This window comes from Pleurodeles waltl, chromosome 7, assembly GCF_031143425.1.
Source record: "Pleurodeles waltl isolate 20211129_DDA chromosome 7, aPleWal1.hap1.20221129, whole genome shotgun sequence".
Lineage (NCBI taxonomy): Eukaryota > Metazoa > Chordata > Amphibia > Caudata > Salamandridae > Pleurodeles > Pleurodeles waltl.
Window position 1 is genome coordinate 31,504,039 of NC_090446.1, and position 21,537 is coordinate 31,525,575.

Sequence of the window (21,537 nt, forward strand, 5' to 3'; positions counted from 1 at the left end):
CAGAACTCAGGTTCTGTGGGGACTACCAGGAACTCAATGCGGTCAGCAAGACTGACGCACGCCCCATCCCCCGAGCTGATGAGCTCATTGACAGGTTAGGAGCTGCCAAGTACCTCAGTACATTTGACTTAACATCTGGGTACTGGCAGATTGCCTTAACTGAGGGGGCCAAGGAGAGGTCAGCATTCTCTACCCCAGATGGACACTTTAAATTGAAAGTGATGCCATTTGGAATGAAGAATGCCCCTGTCACCTTTCTTAGGTTGGTCAACCTGGTGTTGGCTGGGCGAGTTCAGTGCCGCCTACCTGGATAACATTGCTGTGTTTAGTTCCACATGGAAGGAACACCTGCAACGCCTCTGGAGAGTGTTAGAGGCCCTGCAGAAGGAAGGCCTCACTATTAAGGCAAGCAAGTGCCAAATAGGGCAGGGTTCTGTGGTGTACTTGGGACACCAGGTGGGGAGTGGCCAGGTGGCACCCCTGCAGCCATAAATTGATACAATTCTGGCTTGGGAGCCCCCCAAGACCCAGACTGAAGTGAGAGCCTTCTTAGGTCTCACAGTATACTACAGGAGGTTTGTCAAGGGGCATGGTACCATTGTTACAGCCTTGACTGAGTTGTCTTCGAAGAAGCAAACCCAGGAAAGCAATCTGGACAGAGGCTTGCCAGAATGCTTTTGATGCTCTGAAGGCTGCCATGTGGACAGCACCTGCACTGAAGGCACCTGACTACTCCAAGAAGTTTGTTGTGCAAACAGATGCCTCAGAGCATGGTATTGGAGCAGTACTCTCACAGCTTAATTAAGAGGGCCTAGATCAACCCGTAGCCTTTATTAGCAGGAGGTTACTTCCCAGGGAAAGTAGGTGGAGTGCCATAGAATGTGAAGCGTTTGCTGTGGTCTGGGCACTGAAGAAGCTAAGACCCTGCTTGTTTGGGACTCACTTCTGAGTTCAGACCAACCACAGGCCCCTCAGATGGTTAATGCAGATGAGGGGTGAGAATCCAAAACTGTTGAGGCTTTCCATTTCCCTACAGGGAACGGACCTTAAGGTGGAACACCGTCCTGGTACAGAACACGCCAATGCTGTCCAGGTTCTTCCATCTTAGTGATGAGAACTCCCTGAGGTCAGCAAGGGGGGGGGGGACACGTGTTAGACTTTTCATCCTTGGTGTGGTTTCCCTTAACTTTTTGCCTCTGCTTCCCAGGTTGTTGATGTGTGCTGGACTCCGATTTTGCTGTTTTTGTTACTCTGGGCACTTTACTACTGCTAACCAGTGCTAAAGTGCAAGTGCTCCTTTACAAAATGTGTATGTAGTTGGCTTATACATGATTGGCATATTTGATTTATTAGTAAGTCCCTAGTACAGTGCACTAGAGGTCCTGTAAATCAAATGCTACTAGTGGGCCTGCAGCACTGGTTGTGCCACCCACATAAGTAGCTCTGTAATCATGTCTCAGACCTGCCACTGCAGTGTCTGTGTGTCAGTTTTAACTGTAAATTCAACTTTGCAAGTGTACCCACTTGCCAGGCCTAAACCTTCCCTTTTCTTACATGTCAGACACCCCTAAGGTAGGCGGTAGGTAGCCCCAAAGGCAGGGTGCAGTGTATGGTTAAGGTAGGACATATAGTAATGTGTTTTATATGTCCTGACAGTGAAATATTGCTAAATTCATTTTTCACTGTTGCAAGGCCTGTCCCTCTCATAGGTTAACATGGGGACTACCTTTACATCTGATTAAAGTGTAGATTCCCTTTGGCAAAGGATGGACATGTGGAGTTTGGGGTCTCTGAACTCACAATTGAAAAATACATCTTTTAGTAAAGTTGATTTTAAGATTGTGTGTTTTAGAAAGTGAGCATTTTCTTGCTTATACCATTTCTGTGACATTGCCTGTTTGTGGATTCCCTGTCTGGGTCAGTTTGACAGTTGGGCTGGTTGCACCTCTCACTAGACAGTGACACAAAGGGAGCTGGGGTATAACATGCATATCCTGATGAGCCATATGTGGTAGGAGGGAGGGGAGGAGTGGTCAATCACACCTCAACGGGCTGTGCCTGCCCTCACGCAATGCATTTTCCAAACCCCTGGTGAGTGTCTGGGGCCTGGCCTGGGCAAGGCAGGATTTCACATTCAAGAGAGACTTTGCTTTGAAGTAGGCCTACTTCAAAGGAGAAATTGGGTATAAGAAGGGCACCCAAAACCCCAGACTTTAGAACACTTCTGGAAACCAAGAGGAACCTCTCCCTAGAGAAGAGCTGAGGATGAAGAGCTGTCCTGCCTGTGACTGTGCTTTGTGGAGCTATCCTGCAGTTGCTGCTTCTGCCAGAGTAAAAGGGCAAAGACTGGGCTTTGTGTGCCTTCCATCTTGTGATGATCTCCAAGGGCTTGATTTAGAGCTTGCCTCCTATTGTTTGAAGTCTCAGGCACAGCAAAGACTTCTCTTTGCCAGCACCTGGATTCTCTGGAGAGACTCCTACTCTGCCCTGTGGTTCCCATCTAGTTCCTGGGACCCTGAAAGGAGAAGCTGGCAGCCTAAGAGGAAGAAATCCACACTTAGAACTCCGGGCAGGGAAAAGATCGTCACAACTCCTATCTGCGGCTGGAAAATCGATGCGCCAGCGACTTTGCGGATGAAAACGCAACCGAAGAATCGCAGCACAGAGCTGGAGAAACTACGTGCAGCATCGCTGACGGAGGCTTGTGAGATCGCAATCCGCACTTCATGGTTTTCGGATCATCGTGCAGCTGGATTTCAGATGCAAACACCGCTGGCCGTGTAAAAACAACACAAGGCCTGCCCGTATCTGAGAGTGCTGACCAGATCTACACATCGCTCTCCTGCGGAGAGAAGAAATGACGCTGCCCGACCCCACAAATGGAGGAAAGACGCAAGGTCTCGATCGTGAGTGAAATCAGCGCATCGCAAGCCCTTTATGATGCACACTCGCATGTGTGGGGTTATTTTTTTTACACACCCAAGGTACATTTTCACGCTAACAGTGTTAGTGTGTGTTTAAAACTACATAGAGACGCTTTTTGCTTTTTAATTAATAACTTTACTTGTGTATTGTGGATTTTTGTTGTTTGGTCTTGTTTTGTTTAGATAAATATTTCCTATTTTTCTAAACCTGTGTTGTGTTGGTGCAAATAGTTTACACCTAGAACTCTGAAGTTAAACCGACTGCTCGTGCCAAGCTACCAAGGGGGTAAGCAGGGGTTAGCTGAGGGTGATTCTCTTTTACCCTGACTAGAGTGAGGGTCCTTGCTTGGACAGGGGGTAACCTGACTGCCAACCAAAGACCCCATTTCTAACATCCTGGAAGATCAGTCGGAGACTTATTGTGCAGGACTGATCCAGGAGAATATGGTTCCCCTCTTGCTACAGATGGAGCTGTGCACTCACAGGCAATTTCCCATACTGTTTTAATTGATTCTTTCTCTTCTGAGGCTGGACTCCCTCAGATGTCTGAGACTGGGGGTATACCTCTTCAGAGGTTAGCTTAGCTAGCCCAAGGTTCTTTCTAGGGAAGTTGCAGAGAGTATTCAACTCCTCAGGAGACCCCTCTACACTAAGATCTTACAGTTGGCATTGGCTTATTTTTTAATCATGGTATAGACACAGAGTTCTGTCTCCCGCCTTGTGTGATCCTGTCAAGGCTTTGATTTTTGGAGATGCTGGTTCATACTAGGGTTAGCAGTCTCCACAATTGTAGCCATTAGAGAGCAATAAAAGATTTGAGAGTTTAGTCACTCTTTTAGCTTCTTGTCTACTTCAAGATTTTTTCCCCCCATAGACTGGCTACCTATTGTTCTATTTCATCTTAGGCTCTACTGTTAATGCATTCCTTTTGAGCCACTGGAGTCATTAGACCTGAAGTGCCTCTCTGACAAGTTACACTCCTTGCTGACCAACTGCTCAAGCCGTTGGATAGGTGAGGTGCAAGTTGGCAATCATTAAATCAAACAAGATCTTGAATGAAAAATGTGAACAGTCACATCCATGCAGGTCAGGTAGGAGGATGGCATCCTCATTGGCGGCTTTAAAGGGAGCCTCACTGAGAGACATTTGTTGCGTAGCTACTTGGGCATCTTTTCATACTTTTATATTACATGACCGTCTCAATTTGGGTGGTGCAGAATTCAGTCCGCATTATCTTGTGGTCATCTTCTTTAATTTTCAGTTTTCAAAACCCTATAATGAATAGAATCACAAGTGTAGCATCAAGGTTTATGTGGTATCAGCTTCCTTCTAAAATTTGAGGGAGGAAATCACATAATCACTTTTAGCTTCGGTGTTATCCCACTGTATAAGGACTGTGACAGGAAGATGGACGAGGAGTAAATGGCCTGGTTACTTACCGGTATCTTCTTTACACTGAGTGCAAGTTTTTCCTTGCCACAGTTCTGAATCCCCTCCCGCCCTCACCCATCTTTTAGTGATTTATTCTTTGTTCCCTTTACTATTTCTATTTGATCAGCTTTGTGTTTCAGGAAGTGGTCATCCAAAGTTCCTCCTTTAGTGTATCTTGAGATATAGGAGCCATATTGAAATAACTTTTTTGTTGGGCTAAAGAATCAAGATTTGTGAAGCAGAAGGCCTGGAGTAATGAAGATTACCAGTAATTAACCAGGTCAATAACATCCATGGTAAAAGACACCCATCAATTAGCTCGGTCACAGCACTGCACTGTAGCAGCATTCAACTGAACTGCTGCATACAAAAGGCTGCTATGAAATTGAAAGGAAATGGCACAAGTATCATGAAAGCACAACATCTGGGCAGATGGCAAAGTTTTTTGCCCTTCTCAAGTAGAGTTGGTTGATAAGATATACCTTACCCCTATATGTGCCCTATTGAAAAGTAGAAAATTGACCTCGATACAGTACACTTTCTCGAACAATGAGCAAGCACGCCGGGTAGCAATAATGATATTTGTAGGGATAAACTCTTGTTCATGACTTTGTCACTCACCTAGTTCCTTGTGGATGCCAAAATAAATGAGAAAATTATGTTTAAGACACAAGGCTTATTTCTTGCTCTGCAAAGGGCAAAGCTACAATTTGTGTCACACCCTATAGTATTGCACAACTCTAACAGGCTATTGAGAGTAGGAGCTAAGGAAAATCATAGAAACTAGGAGGTTAAATATACCTTAATAAGCCCTAATAGGCGGTAGCAAGAGTGGCCTTTTCTGAACACACAAGTCAGAGTACAGCATCATGAAAATATGTCTAGGAATGCCCTGGGAGCCTTTTTGGCCTTAAGTGAACTCATGCCTTTGTGGTCTGAATTCTTACAAGGCTTGATTAATAACTATTAATAACTTTTAGGGACTTTTAGGGACTTCTAGAGGTCAAAGTAACCCTGTGATTGAAGACATTTCCACTATCGTTATTATGTATTCTGAAAAGACAAGATCCTTATACTTTTTTCTCTGTCTGCTTTGATGTTGATAGTCTTTTGCAATCCATCAGTTAATCGTTGCCACACAACAATTGCAAAAACCATCGTAAAAGAAAACTCCAAGAGTTATGAATACTTTAGCGATGTTGCAGAATGAGTTGCATTGCCAAATGGCACCAGGTCAGAAGATGGTGAGGCCTGTACCTGCCTTGGAAAAGGAGCTGTTCCTGATGCAGATCCAGTTGCGCAGTGATGCGCAGTCCAATACTCCGTATTTGTCATCATTCAAGTAGGCACAGTGCAGGTTGGGAACATCCTCAGCCATTGGCAGTCTGTGGAGGAAGTGCAAAATCAAGAGAACCATGCAGCATATCAGTCAAAGGATTTGCACTGCATAAACACCCTATTCATTAATAAGACCATCTCTGAACCAAGATTGCACTCCAATATTCAAATCAGATTGTTACAATATTTTCACAGATTGCCTTGCCTATCATATGTTTTAATTACAGTGGTAAACAGACACATACGCTGGGACAGTAGGCTGTTTTGGCTGATAAACTTCTCATCCAACATTCAGCTCAGGCCAACAACTGCAGAGCAAGACTGTAGGGCAATGGAATGTCTCTGGGTAAATAGCGTCTGATGTTGGCCTGTGACTCCAGCATTCCAATGTCTGTCTTTCTGCTTCTCCCTGTTTAACATAGAACATCCAATGGAAAGAATGTTGTAATAGCTTTATGGACCTTCTGCTTTGGGTTATATTGGTTTTTAAAGGCCCTAACCCTTGTTACAGGGTTCAGGGCCTTTAAAAAATGGTATATCCCTCAGCAGGGGGTATAAGGTTACATTGAGCTACAAATTCATTCAAATATAAAACCTTCGGAGAGCATCATTTTCTAACCGTGAAGAAAAATGATTTCAGGAGAGAGAGCAGGTTAAAAGAAACAGAGGCTTTCAGGATTTCCCTTACACCTCACATAGCTGTCACTGAATACTTCTAATGCCAGCCATCAGTGTGCACAGCCTCAGCAGAAGATGACATGCATGGACAGCGGAAGCCACACAAAAAAATAAAAGTCTCAAAGTCCTTTTTAAATGCTCTTATTCTTCAGTCTGGCATGACAGAGGCAGAGACCATTGTGTATCTCCTTACCCTTTTGCCTCTCCGCATGCTGGCTGCACAACAGTAATCGCAAAAGCTGTGCGAGGATTGAAGGCAAAGCCTCCTCTCTTTTAGCTAGACTACAGTCTGTTGCCTTCCCAGTGCCCTTCAAAACTCCCTATGTTCAGAGGTCTGGGAGAGGAAGAGGATGTGTAAGGCTACATCAAGATATTGATGGCATATTGACAGCTTGTAAAGACCTGTTGCCTCTCTGTTATTTACACATGAGCTTTCAACTTTCCAATGTTCTAATTCACATTCTAATATTGATTTCTAAAATTATCATCGAATGAAGCATGTCACCCTTTTCTGTGTCCCCCACACATTGAACTGCACAGTAGCAACAACTACTAGTGTCGCGTGGGCTCTCATTATTCTAAATAAGACTACTGGATTTCTAGGCAGCAGGATCGATAACGGTGTGGGGGACTGAGTCTGACCCACGTGTAAGGAACGCTGTCACCCTAAATCCGGTTGTTGCTCCGGCTAACTAGCAGTGCCTCATTTCTCCAGCGGGGAAGAAATGATTGGGCAGCCGAGCGCATGACATCTTTGGAACTTCTCAGGGAAGTCGTGGTTACTCAGATCCAAACCAACTTTCTCATTCACAATATGGTCTCATATACAAATGACAAAGACAGTATAAGTTTTATATAATGTTTTAATAAAACGACTGTATTTTAGATATTAAGGCGTGAGCCGCAATAACCAGAACAATACAAAATAGTAGAATGGATATAGTAACCAGGAGAGTAAAACATAGAAATAAAGCTATCATAATTCCTAACCGTTTCTACTCTCCCTCTGCTTGTTCTATTTAGAGCACAGCATGTTAAGCTTTCAGCTTGCCTATTAGAATCACTGTGGGGATATCAGCCCTCATACCTGAGCAAAGACCTGTGATCTTGGTTCAGCATCTGCAACGAGGCAGTCAGCGTCAAGTTGTGGTTCCCTGGTCGGAATCTCCCTCTTGCGTGTACTGGGACAAGGAAGTAATTTTATAACTAACATGTCAGCGTGATCACAAAATGTCCCTACGCAGGAATGCCCAGTCTAAACTCTTACCACGTCTATCGGCAATGTACCAGACTGTATCCTTGACTGAAGCACAGAGTAAACATGTTATGGAGAACTCCAGTGCTGAAGTAGGCAAAACAGTGTGATATGAATAAAAAACAAAACCGTAGAACTGGCTATTTGAAATATAACAGTACGAAGCCTAATAAAAAACATGTAGAGCAAAGTGCACATAGGCTCTAAGCTATTAGCAAATGAATAAAATATATTCAGGGCAAAATGCACAAAGGCCTAAAGCCTGAAGCTAAAGCGCAATGAATACGTAAAACTAACCACACTACACCCTCCCCTTGTCGGTAGCAAGTGGTTCCAATAACATAAAAGGATGCCCTAAATATAAACAATATCTAAAACAAGTATTTCGACAAGGTGAGAAGACAACAAAGTCATAAATTTAGGTAACATGTGAGCATAACCAAATCTAATATAGTGTCAATTTTGTAAAATCCAATCATCAGACAGAAGCAATAGAACGTAGGAGTTCCTCCACTTCGATATATGTCAATATCGGAAGATCCACGCCACAAAGTACCATGGAGCAGATGTGATCCAAAGCCCCAAAACCATTCAGGGCGGCACCCCGTGCAGGGCCTATGAAAGAGACACTACCATCTTCCTCCAGGAAGGGAATCTCATAAACTGCCTCACGAAGCAAGCGCATCCGTAGTGCACAAGTCTGGGAATGAGCCCTCATCGGGAACATCAACAGATTAGCATCGACCATTGGAGGGCGCTGCAATGAGAGACAGAGAGCCAGTGCATGTTCAAACGAGCACCAAAGGCACTGAAACACGGGTTGCACACAATCCAAAACCGGTCTGAATGACAGAGACCAGTCGCACTCCAATTGTCCCAGGAGTGTTGCTCCAAAATGCTGCATCATGCGTTCACGACACAGCTGCGCTGATGGGAGCAGCAGTACATGATCTCGTCGTGACGGGACAGCCATTGCGAAAAAATAGCAATAACAGCAAGACTCCAGCTAATAAAGCCAAAGTAATCGGGAAACCCCCAAAAATGCTTCCGAAAATAGAATGTATAGCCGAAGGTATCAAACCGAATATGGAAGAGAAGGTATTAGCAAAACCAACACCAACGACTTTGAAAAAATGTGCAATACCAGCAGTGCTGGATGCATTAAATATACGTCCCACAAGTTCACCGAAGTGAGTCGGAAAGTTAGTATTCAAAAGGGACTGTATCTCCGCCGATGACCTTGCCACCTGAAGTGCGTAGGTCTCGCTAGCAGATGTAAGGGCCACATGCTTTTGAAACAATAAAGCTTTTAGCCGACTCAACTTGTCGAAATCAACCTTGGAAGTAGCAATATGAGGCCAGATGTCCGCTACCTCCCTAATTTGAGTGGGGGGAAACAACACATTCCCGCAGCACGTAACAGCCTTGTTGACAACGACGATGTAAACTATTCCGGCACGCATGCCACAGCAGCGTTCGCTGTTAAGAACAATGTAACTGCCGTTAGAAAGCACCTGGAAAGTGTTTTTAATAACCGGGACAGGAACTCCCTTCAGATAACAAGCTAAGTTAGCAATCGAAGCATTACACGCCCCGTGCAAGGACAGCTGTTTACAAACCATTGAATGGCTGACAGAAGCTTCGCATTCGCTGCCGCTAAGAAAAACCTCCTTCAAACCATTAACACATCTGTACTGAAAGGGAAGGTCCCACACCTCGTGTATGTAACTGTCTCCCAATAGTTCATATCTACCCACCGGAATGTGCTTCAAACACGAAGTAAATTGCAAAGTAGAGATAGGCAAATTAATAACCCCATGGATCAACCATTCAGCTGACGGAATCTCATCTACTGTGAAAGGCAGTTTCTCTAATTTTTCAATATTTAACATAACATATGTTGCTTCCTTTTTAGCCATCAGTTGTTGTTGACGAGTCAAATTAAAAGAGATAAAGATCTCCTTGGCACGAACGTGCTGCCATGGAACGCGACCCGCCTTCAAGGTCTGAAGAGTCCAACCCAGCTGCATGATGGATCGTGTCTGACTCTGCCCATGATACAAAGAAGACATGTCCGATTTAATAATGTCTATAGCAGAGGACACAATGCTGTCAATCGTGTAAACACGTTCAGAAAGGGTATGCATGCCATTATCAACAACAGACAAAGTCTGCATCAGATTTGCTTGATCTATCTGCCTCAACCGGGCTGCAGCCTCTTGTTGTGAAAGCTTCCAAATCTCATTATAAACCTCGTATAAGAACCTTTTCTTCCGTGGTACTCTGGGACCTGACAAAAAATCTTGTAAGTCAGTATTATTAGACAGTAACATGAGATGTGACTTAACCGCATCCAGCGTGGAGGACTTCAACCATTGCTGACAAAGCTTCCCCACACTGTATGTAGTTATTATATCAGCATGTTCTGGTGAAACGTAACGAGGGTCTGCCCTACTAGTCCTGAACCCCCCTGAAGAGGTGACAAAACGTTGATGACACATATTAGTGTCTACAGGCCATAATAACCACCCGCCTGGATGTAACGATGAAGAGTTAAGTGTACCATTCTGGACCCAATGTGTAAAGTCACCGAAAGTAGCATTCATATAGTGCTGCCAATTTTGTAATTTAGAAGGGACAGGTATACTAGGCAAAGTTAACTCCTTAATTGTCGCTAAGCCCAAACAGCTAGTCTGTTGTACTGTGTCATTGAGGAAAATCATCTGCACAGGGATAATACATGCTCTAAATAACGTGTCCCTGCCTTGCATTTGCCAATTTTTCGTACCCCAAACACTTTTCAAGTCAACAGTTTTCAACCAGTATTCATATCCTTCGACCGACAGTTTAGATACAAACAAATTAGAATACAGTAATTTAGTATCGGTCAATAACATTTGCTTATTAGAATACGGTGTAACTTTAAAATAATAGGACCTAGCATTACGCGGATCATGCCCAGTAAAATATGCAAATTTGTCATAATATGTTTTTGAACTCCCTTGTGGAGGAGTCGAGCAATGTTCCCATTGCACATAATTAAACATGGACTTAGGGCTACTAGCTTTATGAATAAAGTGGTGTCCATAATAGTTGTAACAAAACATGTCACCATGATTATCTCTAAACTGGTAAGCATCTTCATCGTCATAGACAGTATAATATTGCAAATCCGTTAGCATAGAATCTACTGTCTTCACATCCCAATCATCAGAAACAATGCCAGGTATAACAATATCATTCATTGATAATTTGAGGACATACGGTATTTGAATCAATTCAGTGGGACCATATATATCAAACATTACTTTATCCCACACAATTCCATCCGGAACTGGTATAGCAGAAATGTTCACTGTGGACAAGTCTCTTCGAACCATATGAGACGATAAATGTGGTTTCAACACAGTTTCCACGTGCTCAATGTCAGATCGATCAGGAAGAAAATGACCATGTATTATCAGAAAAAAAGTAACCACAAATCCCAACCATAATAATATAGTCATCACGGCCAAAAATAGCCAAAAATAGTTCCAAGGAAAAACAAAATATGTTCGTTTAAGCCATCCCAGCAGCCGTCGTGGACCGTGGACAGAAGACATCGAAGACGAGGAGCCGGACCCATCATTATCAGCGTCGTTGAAGCAGCCAGAAGCAGTTCTAGCAAAAGGTGCAACTCTGAACGAAGAAGCAGACGGAGGCTCCCGCCGTGGCACGCTATAAACCACATGTTCAGAAACATCAGTAGAACGTACAGCAATTTGATCACAAGATTCCATATTAATCGCCGTCGGTGGAACGATCACAAGATCATCATCCACCCTCCCCAAGCTCGGAGAGGAAACAGTGTCGGTGAAAATCACCTGCAGCGGGACCTCATCCCCAGTAGTGAGAGGGATTCCGGAACTACTGGGTGTCCCTCTTGGTTTGCTGTGCAGAATCGGCCACATGTTGTAACTTGACATTATCAATGGAAACAAAGCGATTTCCTTTGGCCCCTCGCAGCGGCGGTAAAATCACAGTTCTCGTGCCGCTTACCCCTAACACAGGGAAAGGGTCTCGATAAGAAGGACCAAATTCTTTTTTAACTGCGACCTTTTCACGCACCAGATCCCCAATCTTGGGTATCCAACCAGTAGGTGTTACTGGCTCATCCTTAATTCCTGAGGAGGCAGCATTGGCAGAAGAGTTATCTTCACGGAATTGTTGTAAATCCTGCAAAACAGTGACACGATCATTTATGTCAAAGGGCGTATCTGCCGCCTCCACACCAGGACCATCTAGATCAGGAACATACATTTGTGTTCCGAACAGGCACTCATATGAAGTACGACCCCCCAGTGACCTTCTAGGCAAGTTATTAAGTGCCCTCTGTACTCCATATAGGTGGGCTAGCCAACCACGACCCGTACCTATAACTCTGGCTGTTAAGGACTGCTTTAAATCACGATTTAAACGCTCCACAACAGAATTTCCCTCGGGATGAAATGGAGACGAGAATTGGAGTTGGACCCCCAACGAAGCCATGGTGTCCCTGAATGCCTTAGAGGCAAAAGCAGGGCCCTGGTCCGAATGAAAAGCCGCAACTGCAAATATATCGACAAAGATGCGCAAATCTTTAATAACAGTGCGAGCGTCAGCCGAGCGTTGTGGCCATACCCATACAAATCTGGAGCACGAATCTACAGCAACCAATATATATTTGTATGCACTATCTGGTGTCAGCGGACCACAATGATCCAAGTACACACACTGTAATGGTTTGTTTGAAATCAGAAGGGGCGTCTGCTGCGGGCGTCTAGCCGACGATGTCTTAATTTGTTGACAAATGTCACAACAAAGGACATACTGTTTCGTCTCCTTATAGAGACCAGGCCACCAATAACGAGCCTGTAAAAGTGAAATTGTGGCAGCCGCCCCAGCATGTGCAGAAGCCACCCCTTCATGTGCTGCAGAAATTAATCGAGGTCTCTCAATTTTATTGGGAATTTCACGTACACCAATGCCTGGAATTGTAACAGTAGCATTTAGTGCACCATTCAAGCAGTAACTATATTTTGAAGGAAATCCTTTAGGAAAGGGCATGCCATCAGCAGTAGCTTGTATGGCAGCTGAAATTTCTGTGTCTGGTTTTGAACTCGAACGAGTCACTGCGGCCACAGTGGCGACAGCCACTGCCGACTTCGCGGCTTCATCAGCCAAAGTATTCCCAGCAACGTGTATTCCAACGCGCTGGTGTCCAAGTGTATGCACAACATGGACTTTAGGAAGCGTTTCCTTTAGATCCGCAACCTTACCCCACAACATTTTATGCTTAATGGTGTTGCCTTTAGAATCTCTGAACCCATTCATCTTCCAATAGTGTAAATATTCGTTGAAAGGCTGCACACAGTAGTAGGAGTCACAGACCAGCAAGGTTAAAAGTGCCGGATCCGCGTTCTCCAACGCTAACAATAGAGCTTTGAGCTCAGCCAGCTGTGCCGTGCAATCTCCCAAGGTTTTAGTATAAGTATGTCGGGGGCAGAACACTTCCCCCTCCATAGTGCCGCTCACCACCGCACATGCAGCAGAATATTGTTGTTTAGTCCCAACCGCCGGTTGCACAGAGCCATCAGTATACATGACCACTTCATATTGGTCAATAGGCAATGTACCAGCAGGAACAGGGTATTCTATTTCGTATTGAAGAAATTCTTGAGTCTGCAGTTTAGGGTCAAATACATAATCTACATCAGTGGCTGTCAAAGACGTAGCCCATTGTATCCATCGCGGGTGTAGAGCCTTCGAATTAGAAACACTCGCTTTAGTAACAGTCTCTAAGGCCGGAACCGGGGAAACGACAACAATGCGTTGTCCCTGGGCCAGCAGTCTTTCTTTCATAACAGCCATCTGTACTGCAGTGAAAATTTTCTCAGTTTGTGCAAAACGTTGCTCTGCAGCAGAATACAAGTGAGATTTGTATGCAATCGGGATAGTCTCCCCTTCATTAAAGGTGACATAAGTAAACCCAACAGCCCCAGGTATTACCCTGATCACTAAATGTGTCTTATTGTCCCGAGTGTGTAAGTGTTTAACTGCTAAAAGATCACTCTGTAATTCTCGCAGTATGTGTGTATGTTCAATCGTCCAAAGTTTATTCGAAAAATTAGGGCGAATCAACTCGTATAATGGTTTTATACGCGTTGCATAGTCAGGAATGTAAGTTCTGCCAAAATTCAGAAACCCCAACAATGACTGGAGGTTCCGAACCGTATTAGGAGGCTGCAATAAAGCACATTTCTCCAAAAAATGTGGCGCTAAGCTCTTGCCCTCACTCGACAACTCATATCCCAGGAAAATGACGCTGAGGAAAGCAATCTTTGATTTCTTAAAATTGAACTTATAGCCAATATCAGCAAATCCCACAACAATGCGCAATACACGCCTTTGATGTTGCAGAATCTCATCATCTGTCAGATATATGTCATCAACATATGATAATGCTTCAGGGTCGAACTCATGCAGCATTTCAGTTGCACGAGCCGAAAACAGTCCTGGGCTATTCTTATACCCCTGAGGCAAACGACAAAAAAAATTCTGAGAGCCAAACGCACTGAAACAGGTATAGTCCCGACTCTCGGGCGCTATATTCTGCCAGAAAAATCCATTCGAGATATCCAACGTTGTTTTGTATTTTTTACGCACTATATTATTCATAAGCGCTGCGCTATGTGAATTCTGTATTGCATATGTGCGTGTATGACTATTCAAATGTCGGTAATCCACCACTATCCTATAGGAATGGTCCGGTTTAGCAACCGGAAACAAGGGATTATTCATCGGCGAGACACAGGGCTCAATAACGCTCTGATACTCCAATTCAGAAAGAATTTTCCTAACCGATGCCCTAGCTTCAAATTTGATAGGATATTGCGGTTGTGGCTGAGGTTCGCCCTTTATTGGTATTACATGATAAGGTGATTGTCTGTCCCACCCCACGTTATTTCTATACAAGGCGGGAGCCTGTGCTAGAGCCCATGATTTACTATAGGACTCCGCGAGTTCTCTCGGAACAAGTGGTGAGAAGGAAGGTGTAATAACCTCCTCCCCAACCGGACAGTCGCGAACAAAGTCAGGTGGCCAATCTTGTTCGGCCAACAGAACATCATATGATTTTACCACATGGTCCCAAAAAATGGCGTTTATAACACGGTCAATGTCCCCTTCCAATCGCAGAGTTACTTCATATACTCTATCAGGATCAGAGACTCGCATATCCGCCGTCTCGACTTGTATGAAGTCATCAGTTGCTTTCACCTCCAGATGCTCTAGAAGACTCCGGCGAACTATTGTGACCTCTGCCGCGCTGTCTAACAGTGCTAACGCCCATGTCTTGTTCGTCAAGAGAACTCTCTTCATGAGCGGCATGTCTAACTGAGACAGCTGCCACTTTCTTCTTTTTGAATTGCTGTTTCTGTTGCAGCGGTTTCTCTTCTTGTTTAATAGAAACCTCCGCTGAGCGTTGTGAATCCTGTCTCGGTTTCACGTACTCCGTCCTCCGCTCTGACTGCCCACCTCTCTCACTTCTCTTTTCCGAGGAGTCCTGAAAGGAACGAGATTGGCGTGTATCAGTATATTGATATCTATCAGGCGTCTTCAAAGTATCCCTATTCCTGAGATTATACGTATTCTGTGGGGTCTCCGGTTGCGGAGACTGCCCATCATCCTTCTTAGGTTTTTGCTGTTTCTTTTCCCAGCGCTTTTTCGAACCCTCAGGTTGTTGCTGTTTAGCATTATCTTTATTATTTTTTCCCTGTAACTGGGGTTTTTGTGGTCTAGCCCCTAGGCTATCATGACCAATACTAGAATATGTTTCCGCTATTATTCTCGGAAGCTCCTGCTCCTGTTGAAGCAGCGGAACATCCCGAAGACGCATACGCACAGCTAGTGCTACTGCCTCTCCTTTGAGATTACTCAAAATAATAGAAGAAACTGTGGCAAAATTGCCCAGCAACTGCATGCCCAAATCCAAGGCAGGGGCAGCCCCATATTCTTCCTGTATCTGCTTAAGTACGTCCGGTAAATTAGCCAATGTCGGTGTACCGTGTGCCGTAGTGTAGAGCGCGGCAAACACTGTGCCCCAGGTATTACAAAGGTCCACCGGAGGAACCATCCCGTACGGCAAACACATCGTCAAAATTCTCTGTTTATCCTGAGGTCCCGTATGGGGAAATACCGCTTCCAGCGTATTAATTTTTTGCGCCAGCCAAAACGGAGTCTCCTCTCGTTTAGCCGGTGCTTTACCCCTAACTGAGTGTACAGTGGCCGGATTAAGACCCGGAACCACCGCCTGTGGGTGCGCTGGAGCAGCACGCGCTGCATTCGCATTTAATGTCTGCATTACGAACTGAACTAATCGTCTATATGTAGCCGTTAATTCTGTATATAAACGACAAACTTCAACCACTGCCAATTGAGCAACCGCAGGATGTGGTGTATATGTGGCCAATAAAGGCCAGGTAGGACCATCATTACTCAGTGGACCTAACCGTACTTGTGCTATTGTGTGTGGGAGGGCGCCATCAAGCCAATTATGGTGTTCTTGATAAGATATAGGTATTTCTAAATAAGCGTAAGCCCTGTATTGTCCAGGGGCATTCGCAACTGTGTATTCGTGAAAAGTATTTGTTCCCCCATCCACTGCTGGAAAAGTGACCCAAGAATAAAAAAGTTCCGTTCTAAAGGCTGCATGGGCGTCCACCACAAAAGTGACTGGACCCCCCTGGACTGTCAGTCCATGTGCTAATAGATGTCCCGTGAGCGGATGTCGCATATTAATTGCGATGTTCACTACATTAGGATTCGCCATTTATAAAAAACGGCTGCAGGTCAGAGAAGGCACACCAATATCGGGGTTTTTTCCTTTCAAAGTTCAAGCTTGAACAACCAACCACTAAGCAATAGGAAGCACCTATGCCGTGGCGGCGGAAACTCTCAGCCCCACGGACGTCTCCGCATACGGAACCGAGGAGTCAAAATATATACGAGACCGAGAGAGTCAGTCGGACCCAAACATTAGAGCCAGACCAAACGTTGGCGGCGCCATGTCGCGTGGGCTCTCATTATTCTAAATGAGACTTCTGGATTTCTAGGTAGCAGGATCGATAACGGTGTGGGGGACTGAGTCTGACCCACGTGTAAGGAACGCTGTCACCCTAAATCCGGTTGTTGCTCCGGCTAACTAGCAGTGCCTCATTTCTCCCGCGGGGAAGAAATGATTGGGCAGCCGAGCGCATGACATCTTTGGAACTTCTCAGGGAAGTCGTGGTTACTCAGATCCAAACCAACTCTCTCATTCACAATATGGTCTCATATACAAATGACAAAGACAGTATAAGTTTTATATAATGTTTTAATAAAACGACTGTATTTTAGATATTAAGGCGTGAGCCGCAATAACCAGAACAATACAAAATAGTAGAATGGATATAGTAACCAGGAGAGTAAAACATAGAAATAAAGCTATCATAATTCCTAACCGTTTCTACTCTCCCTCTGCTTGTTCTATTTAGAGCACAGCATGTTAAGCTTTCAGCTTGCCTATTAGAATCACTGTGGGGATATCAGCCCTCATACCTGAGCAAAGACCTGTGATCTTGGTTCAGCATCTGCAACGAGGCAGTCAGCGTCAAGTTGTGGTTCCCTGGTCGGAATCTCCCTCTTGCGTGTACTGGGACAAGGAAGTAATTTTATAACTAACATGTCAGCGTGATCACAAAATGTCCCTACGCAGGAATGCCCAGTCTAAACTCTTACCACGTCTATCGGCAATGTACCAGACTGTATCCTTGACTGAAGCACAGAGTAAACATGTTATGGAGAACTCCAGTGCTGAAGTAGGCAAAACAGTGTGATATGAATCAAAAACAACACCGTAGAACTGGCTATTTGAAAAATAACAGTACGAAGCCTAATAAAAAACATGTAGAGCAAAGTGCACAGAGGCTCTAAGCTATTAGCAAATGAATAAAATATATTCAGGGCAAAATGCACAAAGGCCTAAAGCCTGAAGCTAAAGCGCAATGAATACGTAAAACTAACCACACTACACTAGATTATGATGCAAACTCAAAACTGATTTATTTCAAATATATCTAGTCAGCATGTATTGCATGCTGTGGTGTGTCATTTGCAATCACTCAGACTTTGCCCATGCACATAGTATGCTCATTGAGGTTTTTCTCCAGAGGTACTCGCAGGACTGAACAAGCTCTATTGCAACACTAGTATTAAGGATTTTCTCTCAGTCCTGATGTAATAAAATGTAAAGAGCTACATCCCTGTTCCCCTATCCATCTGCTGTAGCACTGATGCTATTCAACTATTTGGAGTACGGACAACTTTGGAAATTCACATTGGTGGGATTTCACAGAAATAACTAATAGGAACCTGTGATTCTCTACCAATAGCACAAGCTGCCATGTAACAAAAATATGAACTTGCCTTGAAAAAATAAATTTATAGAAGCTTTGTGGTTATGATCTACAACATAAATACTACAGACATTCACCAGTTATGGTGAGGGGCTCCACAACACGGCTATCTCTGTCCGGTAGGATTGTGGTTGCCCCTTGCTCTAACCACACTCAGAAATCTATATGTTTTCCAGTGAGGCGCTTAAGAGTGACAGCTATGCCCAGACTTGTATCCCATGGATCTCTTTGCTTTAGGATATGAACTGTACCTTACTGATGAGGCCCGACAACATTGCAATGGAAAAGGCACTGGACTTCTGGCTTCTCTACTGATGGTTGTACTGAGGAGCATCGAAAATAAACATATAGTTCTTACACCATTCAACATTGACAGATCTCTTCTATAATCATTGTTTTTGAACTCAACACTTTTATCCAGATAGACCGGACACAAAATGCAGCACTTCCACTTAGAACCAGGTGACATCCTTACAGTTATTACATAAAGACAGAAAAGCACCAGTTCCACTGACAGCCTACAAATGACCTCACTGAAATCACATGGATGTAAAAGATCGTAGTGTGGTATGGAAACTGTCAGATGTTCAAAAAGGCTGTTCCTTGCTGAGCTCCCCCATTTTTCAAATTTTATTGCAAGAACAGCATTATATTCCACAAAGCATTATCATTTGTACAAATGTGTGGCCACTTTTGAACAACGCAGTAATAGTCTCAAAAAGCACCATCATATATCCTAAAAGTTCACACATATGCTTATGGCTTGCTATCATAATAAAAAAACACAATCATGGGTTTGTCTTCTGTGATACCACATGTTACATCACAAGTGATATCATCAGCAGTGCCGAGGGAGGGAGAGGTTTGCATTATGATAGTGTAGCTAACCATAACTTGTGACTTTCAGGTTTAAGGTAGGGGTGGGTGAAACATTCTATTTCACCCGCAGAGTTTGTAGACTTTTGCCCACTCCACGTTCCTCTTGGAGCACAAATTTCTGGCAAAACTCCGCCAACCACCGAAGGGCGGTGTTTTTTTCTCAATTGCAGTTCACTAATCTTAAGTTTGCGAACAAGAATTTGCATCCCCTAGTGTGATTTTCAGGTGACTCGCAGAGAGATTTCTCAATTCAGATGGTTGTGGCAAGTTGAGACCATACGCGTTGAGAAAGCTGCTGCTCGAGTAGAAAATCTACTTGAACAGCAGAAAGAAGCAGCATCCTCTGGCACGCTGTGTGGTGCCGTTCACACTAATTTTAAAGTGTGGATTGAGCTCCCAGAGCTAAAAATCTGAGCAAGCAGCACGACATTCCAAATTCTGCCCACTAGCGGAACTCTGCAAAATTCTTGAGTTTCACCCACCCCTAGTTCAAGCTGCTCCATCTAAGCCTTTGCACAGAATACTGGCAAAGTCCACAATGGCATCATCCAGGAGTCACTAGTCCCACCTCCACTAGGAGCTTCATCTGCGCCCCTCATTAAAATCACTACCAGGGATTCTTTCACTAAATTTCCAAAGGGGTACCCCTACTGGATTGCTCCACAAGTCTGGACTACCTTCCTTTGTTCAGTGGGCTTGGCAGGCCATCCCTGGCACAGTGTGACAGCTGATAGATTAATGCCGGTCCTTCAGCCAACCCCTTTCCTTCTGTGGGTAGGCCTTTGTTCCTGCTACTGGAGAGAAATTTAATTAACCTGGCACAGGAGGATGACAAAAGGCCTGGACTCTCACCATGTGCTGAGCCAGAGAAATATGACAACTCTGCAGGACCCATAAGTTGTACGGAAATGTGTATCTTGCCGATTTAGACCCCATTTCTATACATTACTGGTCTCTGTAGGTCAAAGACAAGTAAAAATGCACTCTTAGGCAGTTTCCCCCATGTGTATAATAAAGTGTCACTACAGAAAAAACTGTAAATCAAACTACTTTCCCCTATTAGTGTACTTTATCAGTATGATGTCTTCCCCAGGTTAATATCTAATCCTACAGAGTCCCCTCTGCGCCAGGCTACCTATGCGCAGTTTCCAGGCTTTGCAGGACAGTAATCTCACGGCAGCCCACACACATGTGCACACACATTTAACAAGCAAAGTGCCTCTTACCCCTGCTGCACTGTAGTGGCCTTGACACTGACACTGGGTGATCCAAAAAGCAAAGAAATCCAGGCGTACCCAATTGCAACACTCCCTTAGTCTTTGTGCTCATCTAGGCACGTGTTTCACGTCAGGAACGCACTTTAATCCCTCACTTGTGCCTGTCCGCAAGACTAATTTGACTAGTACAGGAAGGATTTTATACAAATAATACTCTTTATTGAGCAACAGGAATTGCTACTGCAAGCATCTATGCTGGCCTCTAGCAGGAAGACCAGTCTCTGGATTGCCGAGGTTCTATCACAGGTTCCAACCTCCACCCATCTATTTTCTGTCATTCTATAGCAAATGTCTTGCAGCCCTAAGGCCTGTAGCAGTCATAGAAATATTCAGATTTCACTAATGTAGCAGAAAATTACTGAACTGTTAAAATTAATACAACTTTATAGTTGCAGTCATCTGCAGGTTTTACCGCAGCACCAACTCAGCCTTTTGTCCTCTGTGTATGGATGAAATGGATGTCATTGAGCAGGGAAGGACACAGCTGTTTTTTGGTTCCTGGCTAGCGAGGATTTGAGGCACTACAAAAAATATTAATCACAGGCTCCTTTATGACATTTCATAATTGAGAATTGCATCATAAATATGTAGGACATATCAATATCTATGTTTCAGGAGCCACACACCAAATATAATCAGTGTTTTGGGTTTTAGCTGATTGTTTTTAGTGAGCACTTACAGAGTAGAAGTAGGTAGTGAGGTAGGGTGAATAAGAGGTGTAGCTATCCTACGCGCGCACATGGTTGTTTGCTATGCTGCCATGTGCTTTGTTGCAGTGTAAAGCTGGAGGCACTCTGAGTCGAGAGCGTGGTAAGCAGTTCTTAATTTGTAAGAAACATAGGTGCCAAGGCCCTCATCAGGCATCACCCATTGCCCCTGCCAGCACTATAAGTGACTACTAACCGTCACGCTCTCAAAAGTGTGAAAATTCAGACTATTCCAGGACCCCAAAACTATATGAATGGCTTGGGTGGATGGTATTAGTAATTTTTAATGTGTTCTGAATTAATAACGGTTGTTGTGCTCATCTCTAGATTAGACAAACAGATCCTCCATGTGTCACACTGTAATAAGTGCCGGTGCCAAGCACTGGAAACCACTGGCTCAAATTAATCACTGGTGGTAAGCCCTAGAGCTTCTGCACAGACATCATTTGCGTTTCCGAGAGAGTCAGGATCTGGTTATTTGGAGTATCCGTTAATAGGTACAAAGTGCTTCTGCATTTGCAGCAAAGCCATATAACTACACCACAAAATCATATCTCCACCACCCACAGCCCAGTC

General features: G+C 44.2%; 1 protein-coding gene across 2 annotated transcripts in view; it reads right to left on the minus strand.

The window, feature by feature from the left end:
- LOC138247151 (C-type lectin domain family 2 member B-like) overlaps positions 1 to 21,537 on the minus strand; it is a 77,671-nt gene that overhangs the window by 14,569 nt on the left and 41,565 nt on the right. Inside the window, exon 6 of one of the 2 annotated variants that reach the window (XM_069201892.1) lies at positions 5,617 to 5,740. The exons of the other annotated variant lie outside the window; for it this stretch is intronic. Coding sequence (XP_069057993.1) covers positions 5,617 to 5,740 — 124 coding nt within the window. The remainder of the gene's footprint in view (positions 1 to 5,616; positions 5,741 to 21,537) is intronic. 2 annotated transcript variants of the gene reach the window in all.